The sequence below is a fragment of the Lampris incognitus genome, chromosome 15, assembly GCF_029633865.1.
Source record: "Lampris incognitus isolate fLamInc1 chromosome 15, fLamInc1.hap2, whole genome shotgun sequence".
NCBI classification, from domain to species: Eukaryota; Metazoa; Chordata; class Actinopteri; order Lampriformes; family Lampridae; genus Lampris; species Lampris incognitus.
In genome coordinates, this window is record NC_079225.1 from 17,566,563 (window position 1) to 17,588,185 (window position 21,623).

The following is a 21,623-nucleotide window of genomic DNA, read 5'->3' on the forward strand; positions in this document are numbered from 1 at the left end:
TTTCCACAATCCAACAACTCGCAGCTTAAAGTCCTCAGAGCACATATTTGGAATTAGGTTTGAATACAAATTTTACCATGCCATTGTCTTGTAACAAAATTAATAATGAATGAAGCAACTATTAGCATTTACTGCTTGCCAAAAGATATCTAATGTCAGAAAAATTATGTATACTGTATTGCTGATGATCGATGGCCTTAACATAGATGGCCTTCATAGAGGCCATCTATGTTAAGAGGGAATGACCATCCCTGAACCGGGGGAGGGGCTAAGAGTACATCTGTCACCATCTTACAATGCTGTGATTGCAACTATTCCCCAACCTTCTCTGAATAGTACACCTGGCCATCAAAACTCTAGTTAATGGGCACACCCATATTTGACCATGAAAATGGTCATTGGTTTCAGTCGTTATACATCTGTCGCCATCTTACAATGCTGTGATTGCAACAATCCCTAATCCTCTGTGAATAGTACACATGATCAATGGTCACATCCATATTTGCATATGAAACTGGTCGTTGGTTTCAGTCATTAGGCACTGTATTGCACTGTACTGTTTATATGGGTGGGGATACCGGCAGTTAGTTTACTGAAGATGTCGCTTAGCTGAGTGATGAAACATTGTCAATAAACGTTGTATCCAGATGAACTGATTCAACCTTCTTTGATATGTGTATTGTACTTTAGCCAAGGCCACATGCAATTGAGAATGTTTATTTCACATAGAATCGTTTAACAATGCTTAAAAATGTATGTTTTCAGTCCTGGCTTGTTTCAAGGTCCAAATGGTAGCGAACACAGAGTTATTTTGCTCACGTGACCAAGACCTTCACAGCAGCATACTCGTTTTTCTCTTTGTAATGGTTTAAGGGTTTTTCTTGCTGTTGTTTTTGAACATTGTTTCATTATTTCTCCATTCTGAGCCCTGATTAAAAGGTCGAGTTGGGAAGGGACCGACTGAATGAAGAACTGTATCATTGTTCAAGAGCTGCTATCACTCAGCAGGGCTTTGTTTGAATATACGTATTTTCAAACAATGATAATATTTTCTGGGGCTTATAATGCTAGACATTGTTATTTATCACTTACTGCTGGCATTATTCCAGCCAGTTTTAATACAGCCGTGGTCAAACTGCTACTTAAGAAACTGCACCTCGATCCAGGATCTCTTAATAACTATCGACCGGCCTCTTATCGTCCACTCTTTTCTAAAGTACTAGAGAGAGTTGTGTATGAACAACTTTTGACCCTTATAGAAAACTATCTATATGAACCTTTTCAGTCAGCTTTCAGGGCCTGTCACTTCACTGAAACTGCTCTAACCAGAGTGGTAAATGATCTTCTACTTGCTATGGACTCGGATTTCACCTTTGTGCTTCTATTACTGGACCTCAGTGCAGCCTTTTACCCCATTGATCATACTTCATACTATTGAACAGAATAAATTGTAATTTTGTGCCTCTTGCCTAGCTCTCTCTGGGTTTAAGTCCTACTTATGAGGAAAAACACATGGTGTTTGCTATAATATTATTATATTGACATTATCTGATGTTAAATATGGCATACCTCAGGGCTCGGTTCTTTGGCATCTACTTTTCTCTCTATATTTGGCTCTTGGCCAAATTATAGACAGTCATGGAATAAATTTCCATTGCTATGCAGATGATACTCAGCTTTATGTGCCTAGAAGGGCTGATGATCATACTCAAATGACTAATTTAGAGGCCTGCTTGGCTGTTGTAAAAAATTGGACGTCACTAAATTTCCTGCTTTTAAATTTGAAAAAGCTGGGATGCTAGTCGTTAGTCCTGCTAGACACAGACCCAATCTGATCAAGTAACAGTAATGCTCGAGAACTCCACGGCTGATGCAGAGACTCAAATACATGTTTTGTTTTGTTTTTCATCCAGACTTGATTACTGTAATGTTCTGTTTTCAGGTCTGCCATGTGCTTGTACTAAAAGTCTTGCAATGGTTCAAAATGCTGCAACCAGAATCCTAACTATAACTAGAAAATTTGACCATATTACACTAATTCTTGCCTCCCTTCATTGGCTTCCTATCCATGTTAGATCAGACTTGAAGGTGCTTCTGCTGACTCATAAAATCCTAAATGGTCTTGCCCCATCATACCTATCTGATCTACGTACTTAAATCATACATTCCATCTTGAGCTCTCTGCTCTCAAAATACAGGGCTCCTGTGTATGTACCCAAAGTTAAAAAGAAGTCAGCTGGTGGCAGGGCCTTCCTATCGAGCCCCGTTCTTTTGGAATAACCTGCCAGTTGCCATCAGACAATCGGAGTCTCTTCCGTCCTTTAAATCCAAACTGAAAACTCATCTTTTGTATGTGAATGGTGTGACATGAGTCACCCCTGTGTGCATGTGTAGTCTGTACTCCTGTCAGGTCTACATGGTGATGGTGGCTGCATGGCTCAAGTCCAAGGCTATTCCAGTGGCATCTGGACACTGCTTGGCATTCTCCTCATCATATTTTTATTTTTTTCCCCCTTTTTCTCCCCAATTGTACTTGGCCAATTACCCCACTCTTCTGAGCCGTCCCGGTTGCTGCTCCATCCCTCTGCTGATCTGAGGAGGGCCGCAGATGCCTCCTCTGATACATGTGGAGTCACCTGCTGCTTCTTTTCACCTGACAGTGACGAGTTTCACCAGGGGGATGTAGCACATGGGAGGATCACGCTATTCCCCCAAGTTCCCTCTCTCCCCTGACCAGGCGCCCCAACCGACCAGGGGAGGCGCTAGTGCAGCGACCAGGACACATATCCACATCTGGCTTCCCACCTGCAGACATGGCCAGTTGTGTCTGTAGGGACGCCCGACCAAGCTGGAGGTAACACGGGGACTTGATCCAGCGATCCCCGTGTTGGTAGGCAGCAGAATAGACTACTACGCTATTGGGACACCTCATCATATTCTTCATATATCTTATAATTCCATTATAATTCCATTATCCTCTTTCAGTGTTGTATTCTGTAAATTGTGTTCTATTCTGTACACACAACATCTATTGCACATCCATCTGTCTTGGGAGAGAGATCCCTCCGCTGTTGCTCTCCCCAAGGTTTCTTCCTATTTTTTCTCCTTGTTAAAGGTTTTTTTTAGGGAGTTGTGCCTTATCTGATGCGAGGGTCTAAGCACAGGATGTTGTATTGCTGTAAAGCCCACTGAGGCAAATTTGTAATTTGGCCATACAAATAAATTAACTTGACTTGAAGGACACACACCGTAGTTCTTTTACTTTTGTGTATGTAGATGATTGTAAAAATCCATCCATTACCCAAACCGCTTATCCTTCTCTCAGGGTCGCGGGGATGCTGCAGCCTGTCCTAGCAGTCATTGGGCAGCAGGCAGGGAGACAACCTGGACAGGCTGCCAGGCCATCACAGGGTCGACGCACACACACATTCACACCTAGAGACATTTTAATATGGCCGATTCACCTGACCTACATGTCTTTGGACTGTGGGAGGAAACCGGAGCACCCAGAGGAAACCCGTGCAGACACCGGGAAAACATGCAAACTCCACACAGAGGATGACCCCGAAGGTTGGACTACCCTGGGGCTCAAACCCAGGACCTTTTTGCTGTGAGGCGACCGCGCTAATCACTGCACCACCATGCTGCCAGTTTTGCAACAAATTGTAAAAATCTATTTAACAAATTTGCCTGTTAAAGTGTTAGGGAAGAGACCACTCATTGCCACTCAGTGGAGTCTACAATAAAGTGCTGTCCCTCATTATATTGTCCATCCACTTCTGTGGCCTCTTTAGCCCTGAACTGTTGACTATTGCAGACAATACCGATTCATCCGAATGAACTTAAAAGTACTAATCTAGCGTGAAGTATATTGAAGGAAAAATAAGATGTTCATTATCATCTACTCTGTACTCAGAGGCAGACATCTGAAATGGCTCTTTGCTTACATTATGAACTGAGAAGAATATAATAATGATAACAATAATAATAACACATTTGTGGGCGCCTTTCAGAGCACTCAAGGATACCTTACAGAACACGGTTAAAAACAAGCAGCACTATATCAGACAGCATGAAATAAAAACAAAGCAGGGTAAACAATAAAAAATTAAATAGAATAGCCATATTTTAGTGTGTATGTGTGTACATGCTGTCTTGTGAGTAACACTGACTGTCCTTGATTCGACAAGTTGTTTGTACAGACCATATATCTCTAAATGGGAGCTCCACCAGGCACTGAGTCAGTCAGCATTACAGCTGAGGATGCTGCCATGCCCACAGCAACTCCCCCCTGTGACCTGTCACTGCCTATGATGGACAGCTGCCCTCAACAGCACCTCACTCCCGTCCACCACAGAAACACCAACTATTTCTCTCCATCTCATTCTCTCTGTTGTGCTCTTGTCCTGAGGCTACTTCATTATCAACTGCAGATCTGCCTTGTGAACGATATGGAGCAAGTAATGATGCTTAGTCATTTGAAGTGGAGGAGGCTGTTCTTGGAATACTGTGCAAGGGCGATGAGAAGATGGCGATATAGCTCCTAAGATAATTATATGACGTCCAGGTGGCATGGTGGTCTATTCTGTTGCCTGCCAGCATGGGGATTGCCGGTTCAAATCCCCGTGATACTTCCAGCTTGGTCAGGCATCCCTACAGACGCAATTGGCCGTGTCTGCGGGTGGGAAGCCAGATGTGGGTATGTGTCCTGGTTGCTGTACTCGCGCCTCCTCTGGTCAGTCGGGGCGTCTGTTCAGAGGGGAGGGGCAACTGGGGGGAATAGCGTGGTCGTCCCACGCGCTACATCCCCCAGGTGAAACTCCTCACTGTCAGGTGAAAAGACGTGGCTGGCGACAACACATATATCGGAGGAGGCATGTGGTAGTCTGCAGCCCTTCCCGGCTTGGCAGAGGGGGTGGAGCAGCAACCGGGACGGCTCGGAAGAGTTGAGTAATACAGTTGGGGAGAAAAAGGGGAACACCCCCCAAAAAAAAGATAATTACATGACCGTAATAGCTGCAATACACATGATCCTAAAATGGTCATCTATGTGGCGTAAACTTGGAGCAGGAACTCTGTGAAAGCTTCGATTGCGTAACCTTTTCAAGAGGGACAAGGACACAGAGTTGCGGGCCACTCCTGTCCCTTCATAAATTTCTTAATCAATTTGTAGTTATTCAGCACTGACATAAACAAACAAACAAACCAGAAGGTCTCATTGATTGAGTATGAATAGAGTGGGGTGAGTTCCATCTCGGTGGTAATCAATAGAGTAATGAATTATGTGCGTGCTGTCAGGCAAGTCAAACACTCTCTGGGTGAGCTGACTATGAAAAAGCGTTCTAGGGTGGCTGTGTTATGGGCTAACAGAGATAAGCCCCCCCCCCACCGCCCCTATACGTTTCAAATGTGTCAAAAAATGCACTCCTTGTTTTCCAATTTCCCAATGACTCTCTAAACCACCATTTAATTGAGTATGTCGACATATTTGGTTATGGTTGGTTAGCAGTGATGAATTTATTAAACTTCCAGGCTCGGCTGTCCTTGATTGGATTTCTTGCAGCAAAGGTTAACACACAAAAGCGAGGAGAGAGTGGACGGAATGATAAGTAAAATGGTGACATGGGGTGAAATGGTCTATCTGTTGGGGGGGGGCAAGTTTATACTTGATGTGCTCCATGAGAAATGTATGAATAATTTAGCCTGTGGTTGCCCAAACGTGTGCGCTACACCTTTCTTTTTCTCAAATCCTCCTCCCAAAGGGATGGTCGGCAGTAGGTGTTGCTTTGTGTTGCTCCTGTGCACTGACACCAGAGAGGTTGGCCTGCAGAAAACTCGTTTGGTTTTTTTTTTTTTTTTTGAGGAACACTTTGAAACTGCCCAAGAAAAGGTTTCTTATGATTACTAACCTGTGGTGTGGTGATGTAGCTGAGGAACCTTCTAGCCTCTTCTTCCAGGGAATGGCTGTCACTGGCCCACGCCTCCAGGTCTATATGCCACCGAGGAGACTACAGTGGAATTCAGACACACGTAATCAGCATCTGAGTACAGTGGAGCGTTCAAAAGAAACTCATTGCAGAATTGCTCTCAGTTACTGTCTCGGATCACTGTGGCCCTCCTGTTTGTCACAGAATGTTGATGTTAAGTTGTAGTCACGATGGTAGAAGAGGGGCAAATATTGACTCTTCCTTTTGGCCCTTAGCACCAAGAACAGGGATACACATCAGCCGTTCATTTGCATGTACAGCTTCCTTTTTCACACCGTCGTGAAAATACAGATTATCTGAAGAGCAATGATTTTTTTTAATAAATACAAATTAAAATAATAATAAATAGTAATAATAATAATATTAAAATAAAAAATATGAAATAAAAAAGCATTCCAGCGAAGATGCATTATCATATTGTATCTCCAACCATTTTGTATATACTGTACTGTACATTGCACCTTATCACCTCTTATATCACCTGTATAAGTCAGTCCTTGTGTATATATCTGAAGATTGTTGTGTTGTAGTGTTGCTATCCTTTGTTAAGTACACTGAGAGAACCACGGAACCAGAGTCAAATTCCGTGTTTGTGCAAACCTACATGGCCAGTAAACACGGTTCTGATTCTGATATAAATTAAGCTCACGGCGTGCATACAGTCCAGCCTTGCAGCTGGACGGAGTGAGGGAAGTAATGCGGTTTATCAGTGGTCCAGTACACCTCTGCAGCAGAGCACTGTGAAACGCCGTCGTGTCTCATTCCTGAAACCTGGCAGCTATACTTCATGGCGTTATCCATTTCTACAGGAATGTGTCTGTTTGCGATTAAAGTTCAGAGGCAGGGGGACGAGGGAATGGAAGAGAGACAGAAAAGAGGGAGAGAAAGAAAGAAACGGAGCGAGAGAAGGCTGTGATCATCGTGCATTTGAGAGATGCAGTGTGGTTACACAACCGTTTCTTGGGCCAGCCGCCAAAGCTGCTCATTAACAGTACATGTGTGAATTGTTCTGTGTGGTTTCAGGACAGGGTTCATGTCTGGCCGGGGCAGCGGGCTGTCTTTGTCAGTGTGCTTTCTGCTATGCGTGTGCGTTGTGGTCGCTGTAGTTGTGTTTTCGTCCTCTCGCTGGATATACACACGGCCCGTTTCTGGCTTGGTGAACACGGCCATGTCAGGGGATGTTCAGCGCTGTGAGCATTTCTGCTGCCAAACTGTTTACCCAGGCTGCCGAGGTGACATCAGCGTTGTTTAGGAAAACAACCCTGCGTTGCCGCTCGCTGATTTGCTCCTCTCTGTCTCTGCCTGTATGTGCCTGTCCCTTCCTCCGTCTCTCTCCGTCTCTCTTAATCTCCATCTCTCTCTGGCCCCCATCTCTCTGTCTCTCTCTCTCAATACTTGTCTCTTTATCCCTCCTCATTGCTCTCTCTCTCGTTCTCTCTCTTAATACTTGTCTCTATCTCTCCCCATCTCTTTCTCTCTTCCTCTCCCTCTTAATACTTGTCTCTCTCTCTCCCCATCTCTCTTTCCCCATCTCTCTCTCTCTTTCTCTCGCTCTCTGTCTCTTTCTCTCTCTTAATACATGTCTCTCTCTCTCCCCATCTCTCTCTCTTTCTCTCGCTCTCTGTCTCTTTCTCTGGTTTTGTCTCTCTTCCCTCTGCATTTCTTGCATGTGTTCACAGCAGTGCTCTCCTTGTTAATTTTGTGATTGCGAGCACTGTAGAAGAGGTGGTGCAGCCCATACACCAGGATTTACAGTCTCCACCTTGTCGCTGCTAACAAACAGGACGTGACAGGTAGTCCTGGCTAAGATCCAGTGCTTCACTGCAGTCGTGTTATTGGCGTGCAGGAGACTTTGCAATATACAGTGTTTCCATCAAACTGGTGGTTGTTGATATTTCTGCTGTTGCTGCTGCAGGCCTCCAGAGTGTTTATAAGTTGCCTCTCTGACATTAACATTTGTCAGACGTGCTAGTGTGGTGTGTTTACACACACACACACACACACACACACACACACACACACACACACACACACACACACACACAAAGCCAGTATGCCCACACAGGTGAGGATGAACAAATAGTATATGAACACATACACACATGAACATATGGATATGTGACTTGCACACATGCATATTCAGCCACACAGCCATTCACACAGAAGTATCCAGACATACAGACGGACACACACGCAGCCCTGTGCTAATGCATTATCTACGACTGAACCATGTGACTCAGTCCCTCTGTGGATGATCCTCAGTCATGGCCAGCCAAGACAATGGATCAGCTGGATGCACACAGCTCACAACACTACACACTGTTGGAATGCAGCCTTTAATCGATTTGCTGTGTGTCAAAACATCTGAACACCCGTCACTCCTCAGCTCTCCTCCCGTTCCCTGTTTAATTCTCTCTCAACACATCATCCTTCTGTTGTGCGCTCTCTGTCTCTCTCTCTGTCTCTCTGTCTGTCTCTCTGTCTGTCTGTCTCTCTGTCTCTGTTGCTCTCTCTCTGTCTCTCTCCCTCTCTCTCTGTCTCTGTCTCTGTGTCTCTCTCTCTCTCTCTGTCTCTCATTTGCAGTAGTGATGTGTGACCAACAAAATGGTCCTGCAGAACCAGGGGGTCGATGGATATTGTGCTTATGGACTCTAATCTAGTTTTTTTTCCATTTACTGACACTGTCTACTTATTTACTCTTTTCCAATTTATTACACACACACACACACACACACACACACACACACACACACACACACACACACACACACATTCTATTAGCATCAGTCTCCCCCAGCTCGGCTGTTATTGAACATGGGAGGGATTAAAGGCACAAACTGAATGAGGCAGAAACAATGGATGGGACAGGAAAGGGTATTTGTGGAATGGAGGGGGGGGGTGCAAAGAAGAGATATCAGAGGTAATTAATATAAAAAATGATCATCAATTTGCCAATTAGAAACAACACTCCTGCATGACAACCATCACAGACCTTCACCGCACAGTTTGCAAAGCATGTGATTTTTTTTTTAACTACTTTATTAGTCCCCATGGGGAAATTCTTTCTCTGCATTTAACCCATCTTAACTGCCTAGCTAGGAACAGTGGGCAGCTGCAGCACTCGGGGACCAACTCTAGTTCTTCTTCCAATTGCCTTGCTCAGGGGCACAGGCAGGAGTATTAAACCTAACATGCATGTCTTTTTGATGGTGGGAGGGAACCCATGCAGACACGAGGGGAACATGCAAACTCCACACAGAGGACGACCTGGGACAGCCTGGGGTTCGAACCCAGGACCTTCTTGCTGTGAGGTGACAGCGCTAACCACTGGGCCACCGTGCTGCATTGTTTTTTTGTTGTGTTTTGTTTTTGATGAGTCCTGTATTATCTGTCAGTAAGAAGGCAGGAAAGTGTAAAGTAGACGTTTTTCTAAACGGTACACGTTGACATTTGGCTGCTTCTTCCTCGACATACACAAGAGGCATTGCATGTTTACCTCTCTTTCACAGAAACATCTTTCTATAAGCAACAATTACATTGTGTTTGGATAAAGTGTTGCATCCTTATCCCGCTTTCCATTTCCAAATCAGCCGGCCTAGGAAGACCCTCTTTGTTTCGCTCCACATTCAAAGATGTGTTGACAAATAACCGAACCCACCATTGAGCATGAATTAGGCAGTTCCAGTTAGCGCTGTTAAAACCAAAGGCCATCATAAGAGAGTTCAACTCAGACGGATGTGTGGCATGGCTCTCTGTATGTATACACACCAGTGCACAACAAACCTCCTCCGAGTGGCATCCCAGGAATATACAGGGAGAGATGGTAAAGGATGGCTCCGCCAACCCTTTTGCCTGTAAGCTTCCCTTATCTGCTCACTGAGGCCTTCCTCTTTTTCCTGCAGCTCGGCTGTCAGAGTCCATACATCAGCCCGGGACATGTCAAGACAGGACTGCTGATCAGAGACGGCAGATATCAGAGACAATGGACTCACTCAGAGTCTTGGCTGAATTTCGCCAGGGAGAGAGAGGGAGATTGGGTCAAGTAGGGAAATGGACCGAGAAGGAGAGAGTCGAAGAAACACACACACACACACACACACACACACACACACACACACACACACACACACACACACACACACACACACACACACACACACACACACACACACACACATATATATATATAGAAGTAGTTAGAGAGCAGGAAATGGAAGTACTGCCAGATGCTGCGAGTGGTAAATAAAGGTGAGCATCCTAGCTGTCTGGAGGTATGTTGGAAAACAGCAGCTCGTCGTTAATCAACTTCCTGCCTAAGTGAGGTGTTTCATCCAGATCTGTTCTGGGTGTCAGTTTGATGGATGAGCGAGACCTTTAAAGGCGATCCATAGCGGCTTTTCACAAGTTTTTTTTGTATTTATGTGTGTGATTGTGTGTCTGATTGTGTGAGTGTGCATGTGTGTGACACAACATTGCCTTGCACTCACACTTCTGAGTCCTATAACCTCATCATCGCTGAGCGGTGATGAGATTAGTGTCGGGCCCCTGTGTTCAGTCAAGCAGCAACAAGTCATCAACAGCTCCAGGACAGCAGAGGTAAGCAGAGTCAATAACACACACACACACACACACACACACACACACACACACACACACACACACACACACACACACACACACACACACACACACATTGCATGGATGAACAGACTGATGGATGGATGACTACATGGTGAATGGATAACCATGGAATTATTGAACAAAAATGTGATAGGATGTTGTTATTTACCTAATGTGTCACCAACACGCCAAAAAAGACTTATCGGAACAAAGGAAAAATCTGCATATCAGCCTTAACACAGGGACTGGTACTGGCCCGTTGTCTGAGTCCCTCCTGTCGCCAGTCTGTTGTGGAGCTTTACTGTGCATCCTGCGTGACTCGAGTCAGACTAAATGGGGAGGCGGCGCTGGGTGTGTTAGTGAAGCTGTGCCCTTCAGCCAGGGTGTGAGAGCATCATGGGCAGCCAACCCAAGCATGAAAAATCCCTGGAACAAAAAAGGATGGATGGGTGAGCAAGAGATGACTGGTTGAAGAAAAAAAAAAGGAAGAGACAAGCTGCCAGAGCGTGTGCGTGCATGCATGCATGCGTGCGTGCGTGTGTGCGTGTGTGTGTGTGTTTGTGTGTGTGTGCATGCATACACATATGCATGTAGGGGGGTAGAAACAAATAGATTTAGTAATGTTTAAGAGGTAGAGGAGTAAGAAGATGAAGGCTTTAAGAGGAGAGGAGCGTGCAGGGCTCAGACACGACCTACACACAGGCAGTGTGTCTCATAGGAACAAAAGTAGTGACGGAAGACGGCGTAGAGATCGTGTGCAGATGATAACGCGTCGTCGTCAGTACTGGTTGTGAACTGCAGAGGGGGCGACAGCCGTAGGTGAATTCTTTCTTTCCCAGCAGCCACATCTGGAGGCCAGAAGGTGACAGAGTGCTGCCATGTCAGCCCCGTCTGTTGGTGCAGGGCCAAGGATGACTGGCTTCCAACCTGCTGCTCGTTTTTTTTTAAATTATTATCACTTCCCATAACCCCACACCAACACATTATTCAGAAAAATGCCTATTGTCACACACACACACACACACGCACACATGGGGATCCATAAAATGTCTCCACAAGGTCGGTGGTTTCAGGTTTTTCCTATCATCCCTTTTGGAATAGAAAAGCAAGCACACACACACACACACACACACACACACACACACACACACACACAGGAGAAAGACTAAGCCTTAAGATCAACAGGGTGTGGGGCTTCCCTTCGTGCGGAGGTGAAGAAATGTTCTTTCACCTAAACTTGGTCTACTTTCTCACCAGGTAACTTGAGTGAACACTTCACAGTGAGAGTACTCCATACAAGTCAGTCAAAAATGGCGTTAAGGAGGCGTCCGGGTAGAGTGGCGGTCTATTCCGTTTCCTACCAACATGGGGATCGCGGGTTCGAATCCCCATGTTACCTCCAGCTTGGTCGGGCATCCCTACAGACACAATTGGCCGTGTCTGCGGGTGGGAAGCCGAATGGGGGTGTGTGTCCTGGTCACTGCACTAGCGCCTCCTCCGGTCAGTCGGGGCGCCTGTTCAGGGGGTAGTGGGGGGGGGGGGATAGCGTGATCCTCCCATGCGCTGCGTCTCCCTGATGAAACTCCTTGCTGTCAGGTGAAAAGAAGCGGCTGGCGACTCCACATGTATCGGAGGAGACGTGGTAGTCTGCAGCCCTCTCCCGGATCAGCAGAGGGGGTGGAGCAGCAACCAGGATGGCTTGGAAGAGTGGGGTGATTGGATGCGTACAATTGGGGAGAAAAAGGGGGGGAAATCCCCCCCCAAGAGAAAAGAAGCGAAATGGTGTCGAGGTTATGGGACAAGAACGGCATCACAAGCCATCATATTGCCGATGAAAGATGAGAAATCACTGTCCTGCGTATATGAATATGCTGTCACTGTGGCAAACAGCATAATTGGGATCCAGATTATGTCATTAGTGAGATCATTATGGAAATGTAATGTCATTAACGTGACAGCAAACACACCCTTGCCTGTTGAAATGGAGCATTAAATCGAGCATCGAGCACCTGGAGCCAAAAACGACACACTAATAACTAATACTTTGGAGATGAATTAAAACGTATTGTCTCACATGCCCGTGATCATTCATCTCTATCTCGTCCTCTGTCTCTGCTCTTCTTCCTTCATCACCCTGTTTGAGAGGTTCATTGTGGCTATGAATATACACCGATCAGCCAGAACATTAAAACCACTGACAGGGAAGTGAATAGCATTGATTATCGCGTTACACTGGCACCTGGCAAGGGGTGGGCTGTATTAGGCAGCAAGTGAACAGTCAGTTCTTGAAGTTGATGTGTTGGAAGCAGGAAAAACGGACAAGTGTAAGGACCCGAGCGACTCTGACAACAGCCAAACTGTTATGGCTAGACGACTGGGTCAGAGCATCTCTAAAACAGCAGGTCTTGTGGGGTGTTCCCAGTATGCAGTGGTCAGCACCTACCAAAAGTGGTCCAAGGAAGGACAACTGGTGAACCGGCGACAGGTTCATGGGCGCCAAGGGCTCATTGCTGCACATGGGGAGCGAAGGCTAACCCATCTGGTTCGATCCCACAGAAGAGCTGCTGTAGCTCAAATTGCTGAAAAAGTTAATACTGGCTATGATGGACAGGTGTCAGAACACACAGTGCATCACAGCTTGCTGCGTATAGGGCTGCGTAGCTGCAGACCGATCAGAGTGCCCATGATGACCCCTGTCCACCACCGAAAGCGCCTACAATGGACACATGAGCGTCAGAACTGGACCATGGAGCAATGGAAGAAGGTGGTCTGTTCTGATGAATCATGTTTTCTTTTACATCGTGTGGATGGCCAGGTGTGTGTGTGTAGTTTATCCGGAGAAGAGATGACACCAGGATGCACTATGGGTAGAAGTCAAGCCGGCAGAGGCAGTGTGATGCTCTGGGCAATGTTCTGCTGGGAGACATTGGGTCCTGGTATTCATGTGGATGTTACTTTGACACGTACCCCCTACCTAAACGTCATTGCAGACCAAATACACCCCTTCATAGCAATGGTATTCCCTGATGGCAGTGGCCTCTTCCAGCAGGAAAATGCACCCTGCCACATTGCAAAAAATGTTCAGGAATGGTTTGAGGAACACGACAAAGATTTCAAGGTGTTGCCTTGGCCTCCAAATTCCCCAGATCTCAATCCGATCGAGCATCTGTGGGATGTGCTGGAAAAACAAGTCCAATTCATGGAGGCCCCATCTCGCAACTTACAGGACTTAAAGTATCTGCTGCTAACATCTTGGTGCCAGATACCAGAGGACACCTTCAGAGGTCTTGTGGAGTCCATGCCTCGATGGGTCAGAGCTGTTTTGGTGAGGGGGACCTACACAAGGGGGACCTACACAATATTAGGCAGGTGGTTTTAATGTTTTGGCTGATAAATGTGTATAGAATACACACACACACACACACATATATATATATATAGTATATATATAATCTGTTTATTGAGATTACTCTGGGTGTAATATAACAGTTTAACAAACGTTAAACACCAGAGCAAGGGGCCTGGCGGTCTATTCCGTTGCCTACCAACATGGTGATCGCCGGTTCGAATCCGCGGGTTACCTCCAGCTTGGTTGGGCGTCCCTACAGACACAATTGGCTGTGTCTGCGGGTGAGAAGTGGGATGTGGGTATGTGTCGTGGTCGTTGCACTAGCGCCTCCTCTGGTCGGTCGGGGCACCTGCTCGGGGGAACCGGGGGAATAACGTGATCCTCCCACACGCTACGTCCCCCTGGTGAAACTCCTCACTGTCAGGTGAAAAGAAGCAGCTGGCAACTCCACATGTGTCGGAGGAGACGTGGTAGTCTGCAGCCCTCCCGGCTCGGCAGAGGTGGTGGAGCAGCGGCCGGGACGGCTCGGAGGAGTGGGGTAGTTGGCCAGGTTTGATTGGGGAGAAAACGGGGGGGGGGGGGGTTTAAAAAAAAACAGGAGCAGAAGAAAACTTACATCATTCTTTGACTTCTGTTCAAATGTGCTCTTGGTAGAAACGGTATAATGTACGACCTGAAAGGCGCCGTTCCTGATACGGTGTGGAGATACGTATCACACAGACAGGAAAACCCAGGCGAGGCGTCTCGGCAATGTAATTCCTCTGTGGTGTTCTAGGAAAGTAGGGAGTCCAGACAGCTGTGAGAGCAGACACAGCTGTCTGGACTGCCTACGGCGTCATCTCTGTTCCTCTGGAGCACAGGGCCCACCGGGCCATCCCCCTCTAGTGTGCAACAGAGTGCAAGGAGAGGCTTTCGCTGATCTTTTAATAACGGCAATAATCTGACAAGCCTCACACTGGGTCTTAAAGGCAGAAGGATGTCGAGGGGTACGTGTAGGGAGGGGTAGAGCGATTACAAAAAGAGGAGAGACGGGACGAAAGTGTGTCTGTATGAAAGAGAGATGGATAGGTTTAGTGAGAGAGCGAGAGAGAGAGAGCACAAAGGAGAGGAGCGGTATTGAGGCCCAGAGTGACGGGAAGATGGAGGAGGGAGGAACCCACATCTGGGCCATATTTAAAGTAAGACAGACTGTTTGTGTGTATTTTTGCATTACTGTGTGATTGTGTGTGCATGTGTAATCTACTGTGTGTGTGTGTGTGTGTGTGTGTGTGTGTGTGTGTGTGTGTGTGTGTGTGTGTGTGTGTGCAGGGAAAGGATCAACAGGATCCCAGACAAATGCTGGCTGTGCACTACAATGAGCTGAGAAGCGTTGTACTCAAGAGTACGACTTTGCATCGCAGAGACACACACTGCATTTCTTTAAAAGCACACTCTCTCGATTTACATTTTGGGGAGCTACACGGCAGCGGCATCCTCTGCCAAAATACCCTGAAGCGACCGGGGAGCGATGCACACTCTTCTCTCTCGTTCTGCATATCGTGGCATATCTGTAAGCCTGCACAGCAGCAGCGTGTATGCCCATGTCATTCCTCTCGCTTTAGTACAGAGCTGTGCTGTTCCTCAAGAAGGGCCAGGTCCTGTTTTCACAGGTGGTACTCATTTAAACCCCCAACCCCCCACCCCAGTTTTCAAACAGCCCCGAAGCAGGGTCCCACCTTTTTCCCTGCACCCCATATTATCCAAGGTGCTGCCTGAAGAGCACATTTCCCAGCCTGTGGTTTGACTTGAACAGCGTCACAGACAGGTGATGGGTCTAAACGGGTTGTGGAAATGCCATGTGGGACCATAAGTGGAGATGGGCCAAGTAAGTAAGAGGAGGAGGAGGAGGACAAAAGGAAAGTTTCTTATAAACAAAGAGCAGAGAGGACCTCAGCGAGTGAAATGTGATCTTGGATGAGGTTGGAATAAAGAATGACTGTGAGTCAGATGGCATAAATAGAAAGCCTTTTAGCCCTTTTAGCCCCTGGCGGCGTGGTGAGTCCTGCTTGTTTCGTGCGTTGCTGTAAATGTAATGGCGGGGCTGAACCAGGACAGCGACCTGTGGACTCCACCGCAAAAAGATGTGACTTTTACTGTGCGGAAGGTAAAATCTAGAAAACATGATTTCCCCCCCCCCCAAATCCATTTCGCAAGCCCCCCCCCGCTTTTTTTCCTCCCCAACTGTGCTCGGCCAATTAGCTTGTTTGCAGTCACGTGATTCTGATGACGCGCGAGATTCAGACGGAGGGCAGGAAGTGAAAAGCAGAATGGACGAGGTGCAGCTAGTTTAGCTCCAACTGTGCTAATTTAGACGATATTATGAGCGGAAGGTATAAAAAAGGGAGTAAGACATGTTGGACATTATCCTTATGTTATGAAGACCATTTTTTTTGGGACGAAGTGGGCACTGCACACACGCGCGTTATCCGGATCCGCTCCTCCCGACCGCAGACGACGGTTCTGTCAATTTCTTGCACCCCCCCCCCCATGAGCAACAACTTTTGGTACTCAATAAAAACTCCTTCTCCGTTAATGACGCCAAACATGGGCATTTCGAAAGTTTGTGATGGTGCTTCCCAGAGCCCTAGAAAGAGAGAGTTACGTCAACGAGGGGTCAGAACGCGAGAGGGTCACGTGGTTCACGTAGCCGCCGAACAGTTCCAAACGAGGCTTGGCGGGTCATTTAAATGAACTGCTTAGCCGCGATTTCTGGTAACTACTAACCAATATTTTCAGGTTTTTACATTTATATATAGATATAGATGTATTCCAACGTGCCACATATTCTATGCGCACTGTTTGGAACTATCCGGGGCTCCCATGATCCGCCATTGCTGTTGGCCCATTGACGTCTACGGAGTTGACGTAACTCTCTCTTTCTAGGGCTCTGGTGCTTCAAATGTAGAAAATCACTTCCTGCCCTCCATCTGTAGCTCGTGACGTCATATGCAAACAACCTATTACCCCACTCTTTTGAGCCGTCCTGGTCGCTGCCGCACCCCCTCTGCCGATCCGGGGAGGGCTGCAGACTACCCCATGCCTCCTCCTATACGCGTGGAGTCGCCAGACGCTTCTTTTCACCTGACAGTGAGGAGTTTCACCATGGGGACATAGTGTGTGGAAGGACCACGCTATGCCCCCCAGTCCCCCCCCCGAACAGGCGCCCCGGCCGACCAGGGGAGGCGCTAGTACAGCGACCAGGACACATGCTCACATCCGGCTTCCCACCCGCAGACACGGCCGATTGTGTCTGTAGGTACGCCCGACCAAGCCGGAGGTAACACGTGGATTCGAACCAGCAATCCCCGTGTTGGTAGGCAACAGAATAGACCACTATGCTACCCGGATGCCCCCCACAAGTCCTCTCTATAGAATGAGCGCTGTCCATCCTTGATAAGTAGTTTATACCATAAATGACTAATGCAAAAGAACAGGAGGAAGTTGAAACAACAGAGCGTGGACTAGGACTTGGGTTTGGGGGTTAGTGTTGCAACTGTATTGTATGTTAACTACCAGACAGAACAACCAGTATGCCTAGATCTCTGCAGTTTCACCGTTCGTCTGATTTACTAGATAGCGACGGTGGGAAACGACAGCTGGTATTGTCCTCAGAATCAGAAATACACCAAAGCCTCAGCTCCCCTTTGTGTGCCGTAAAGCCGTGGCAGCTTTGTGCGGCGTGGTACATTAGATCTGCATCATGCGTCATTTTATCCTGCAGAGCTGAGCATAACTGGCACCTTTATCAGCACGCCAATCCACGTTGACACGCTCTCATCCATGCAGTATCTCTCTCTCTCTCTCTCTCTCTCTCTCTCTCTCTCTCTCTCTCTCTCTCTCTCTCTCTCTCTCTCTCTCTCTCTCTCTCTCTCTCTCTCTCTCTCTCTCACACACACACACACACGCACTCATAGGGTTTTTCCATTGGCACTTTTGGCCGCGCCTAGTCAAATCATGCAGTTGATTTGCGTGTTTCCATTACCAGTTTAAACGCGTGGAGTTGTGCCGAGCCACGCCCGAGATGGAGCGTCTTCAAGTGGGGAGCCCTGTTGCGATGGAAATGCACATCCCCGCCACGCCGGGCTGACACGTGCCGAGTCAAATCGAGTCAAATCAAGCCAAGCCAGCACATGTGTATGGAAAAGGCCTCATACACACAACTGATATGTATGTATTTTGTTGTCCTTTGACAGCCGGACTTGTGATGACACACAACGTCAACACAAAATCTATGTAGGCCTGGCTGTTGTCTTGGGAACAAAGCCCCCCCCCCCTCCAGTCATGTAATACTAACCCCCCCCCCACCTCGCCATTCAATCATGCATGTATTCACACATCCCAGCATCCACACTGGTCCCATTCCCCCCAGCTGGAAATGACTTTGTGTGTTTTGGGAGAGACAGACACAGACAGACAGACAGACAGAGAGAGAAAGAGAGAGAGAGAGAGAGAGAGAGAGACCTTTACCTTTAACCAAGCCTTTAATGGTCCAATTCTTCATTCACATCAAGATAACAACATTAACACAAATACTCATAGTGAAAAACACAACAACTGCCACGCACAGTAAAAACGGAAGGATACACACTTTCCCCTATTTTTTTTCAGAAATTAAGAAGAAGCACTTGGTTTTCTACAGTGCACAGCACATCCCCGTGTCCTCAAATAGAAACAAATCCTTCCGAGTTTGAAATAAGTTTGAAAAACATGAACTAAATTTTCAGCCGAGCCGCCACAAGACCCCTGAACATGAGTGCAGCATCTGTGGACGCTGCGCCTTTCATTCGGTTCCTCCTGCTAAGCCAAACGCTCATTTTTGCCTGAACTACCAGAAAATTAACCAAGGTGACACGTCGGCACTGTGCTGCCGTGTACCTCGGCACTTTTGGCCGCGCGAGAGAGAGGGAAATGTGGAGCATGAAGGAATAGGAATCTTATAAGTGGTCCCACAGTAGAGAACAAGTTGAAGAGTTGAAGTCTGATTTGGATGCCATATTGCCTTGTATCTGAGCTGCGTCTTCTTGGCTGTCTCCTACCCCAGACAGATGGGCCCTCTTTGTCACCAGGCCTATGGTCAAAATGTGTGTGTGTGTGTGTGTGTGTGTGTGTGTGTGTGTGTGTGTGTGTGTGTGTGTGTGTGTGTGTGTGTGTGTGTGTGTGTCTGTGTGTGTCTGTGTGTGTGTGTGAGAGAGATTGCTCGAAGATCTCTCGATGTACCATATGTACTATCTACACCATTATATATGTGCATGAGTGCATGTGCACCCATGTGTCGTTATACTATAAGAAGTTGTGTGCAGGTTTAGTTGGTTGTGTAGGTTTTTGTTTACTTCTCCATGTGTATGCGTGTATTTGTGTGTGAGTGTGTGTGTGCATGTGTGTGTGTGCGCGTGTCTGCTTTCGCATGTGTATGCGTCTGTGTGTTCTTGTCTTCCCAGACACAACGCCCGATATGAGATGTGTGTTTGATGTGTGGTTGAGAGGAGCAGAGGAAGCACAGTGTGCACCATATGCACACTTCATTTCCATCCCTGCACTGGTTGCAGGAATGGAAATGAAGAGAGGGAGAGAGAGGAAACGAGAGAGGCAGTTATTTTATATCTTTTACTTGGCCGTGTGGCCAATTTGCTGTCGTGTGTTCTCTGAAGAAATATTGAACCGTCAAACCCGGTCAAAATAAAAGGGATGATATAGGCAGCACAGTACATGTCAGGCCTTTTCATCATAATTGACGTTGCTGGTTTGGACAAATCAGTGCCCTGCCAACCCTGTTACCTAACAGGGGTGTCCCCTGAGAGCCCCCAGCTTGTGTCCGCTTGGTCTCTGTCTTTCTAGTTGTTATCTTCTTTACAGCTGACTTTCTCTTCATATTTCATCCATCCTCATTATCTTTCTTTGCATCTCTCACTGTCACTGCTCCTTCTCCTGGATCGCCACCTCGCCGTGGTGGAGAAGCTCGCATGGACTAATGATCCCAAAAGCTGTGCCGTCCAGGGCTTGGCTCCTGGTAGGGTCACCCAAGGCTGGGAGGTCAAGGGGGAGGTTCCAGACAAAGCGCGATCCAACAAAGACCTCCGTGGGGGAACTGGTGGAAGATGTCCCCAGGTCACAACGGCAGTGAAGGTGGATGAAGGCTGCAACAGACGGTTGTCCCCACTCGTCTTGGTTCTCCATGCCGTTGGACTCTGGCCACCCCCTGCGGTACATTAGCCACTCCACGTAAAAAGCTGTCACGCGCAGGCGTCCTCTCGTTAGGCAGCTCCAGGATCAGCCTCTATGCCTACCTGAGGACCCAGAGGGACCCAGAGGGAGGACGGTCATACTCGACCCCGAGTGACCACCGATGATGTCACTGGTCACATTAAGGTTCTTGTGTGTGTGTGTGGGCCCATCTGGGAGCTTAACCAAAAGACTGGAAATATTTTAAAGTAATGACGAGCTGTTTTTGGTTCCCCCCCGTGTCCTTGGCTCTGGGCAAGACTGAGGGATATCGAGCCAAGGTAGCAGTGTGTCTCCTGTCTTTCGTAGCAGGTAGCTGAAGTATGTGTCCAGAGACACACAAATGGGTTTCAGCAAGTCAGACAAACCTTGGACAGTTTGGTTTCTCTGAGGCGAGTGTGTGTGTGTGTGTGTGTGTGTGTGTGTGTGTGTGTGTGTGTGTGTGTGTGTGCGTGTGTGTGTGTGTGTGTGTGTGTGTGTGTGTGTGTGTGTGTGTGTGTGTGTGTGTGTGTCGGGTGTTCATATGCACATTCATGGGCAGTGGTGGTAAGTGGAAAAGATGGGAGGGAGTGCGAGCCATTTCAGAGGTCAATGGCGTTCATTCATATCAGCTCAGTGGGAGGTTAAGAACATTCTGGAATGTTCCAAACAAGTCGCCCATGACTGAGAGAACCATTGTAAGATCAGGCCTCTGGACTTGACAGTCTGACACTTATTTTTCCCATATCTAGTGGGTGTCTTTGTCTGATAGGAGATAGCATACAATAGCTCCACTCTATATTCAGTCCGTAAGTCAAGTGCCCTGGATGATTTCTGCCCCTCCATCTCTACGATATGGGTTTGAATATCTTGGCCATGACAGAGTTGCAATGATGGACTCACAGTCCAAAAGTCAGGATCTCAACTTCATGTGAACAACCCTCTCGCACACGCTGTTTTGTTTGTTTTGTTATTTTGCCAACCATCAACTGGCAGTTCTTCTTTAAAACGTTTCCCTGAGTACTTCCATGAGAGTCTCACAGCCCTCTAATGCATGCATTATAATAGGGCTGCGGAAAAACCCTATTTTATATATATATATATATATATATATATATATATATGGCATGATTTGAAACACTATTGGATATTTTTGGGAAAAAAAGGGAACATTTTTTATCCCCCCCCCTTTTCCTCCCCAATTGTACTTTGCCAATTACCCCACTCCTCCGAGCCGTCCTGGTCACTGCTCCACCCCCTCTGCCGATCTGGGGAGGGCTGCGGACTACCACATGTCTCCTCCCATACATGTGGAGTCGCCAGCCGCTTCTTTTCACCTGACAGTGAGGAGTTTCGCCAGGGGAACGTAGCGCGTGGGAGGATCATGCTATTCCCCCCGGATCCCCCTCCCCCTCGAACAGGCGCCCAGA

At 47.2% G+C, this 21,623-nt stretch overlaps 1 protein-coding gene across 1 annotated transcript in view; it reads right to left on the reverse strand.

Annotated features, from left to right (window-relative positions):
* mettl24 (methyltransferase like 24) overlaps nt 1-21,623 on the reverse strand; it is a 63,623-nt gene that overhangs the window by 28,980 nt on the left and 13,020 nt on the right. Inside the window, exon 2 of the mRNA XM_056294711.1 lies at nt 5,910-6,008. Coding sequence (XP_056150686.1) covers nt 5,910-6,008 — 99 coding nt within the window. The remainder of the gene's footprint in view (nt 1-5,909; nt 6,009-21,623) is intronic.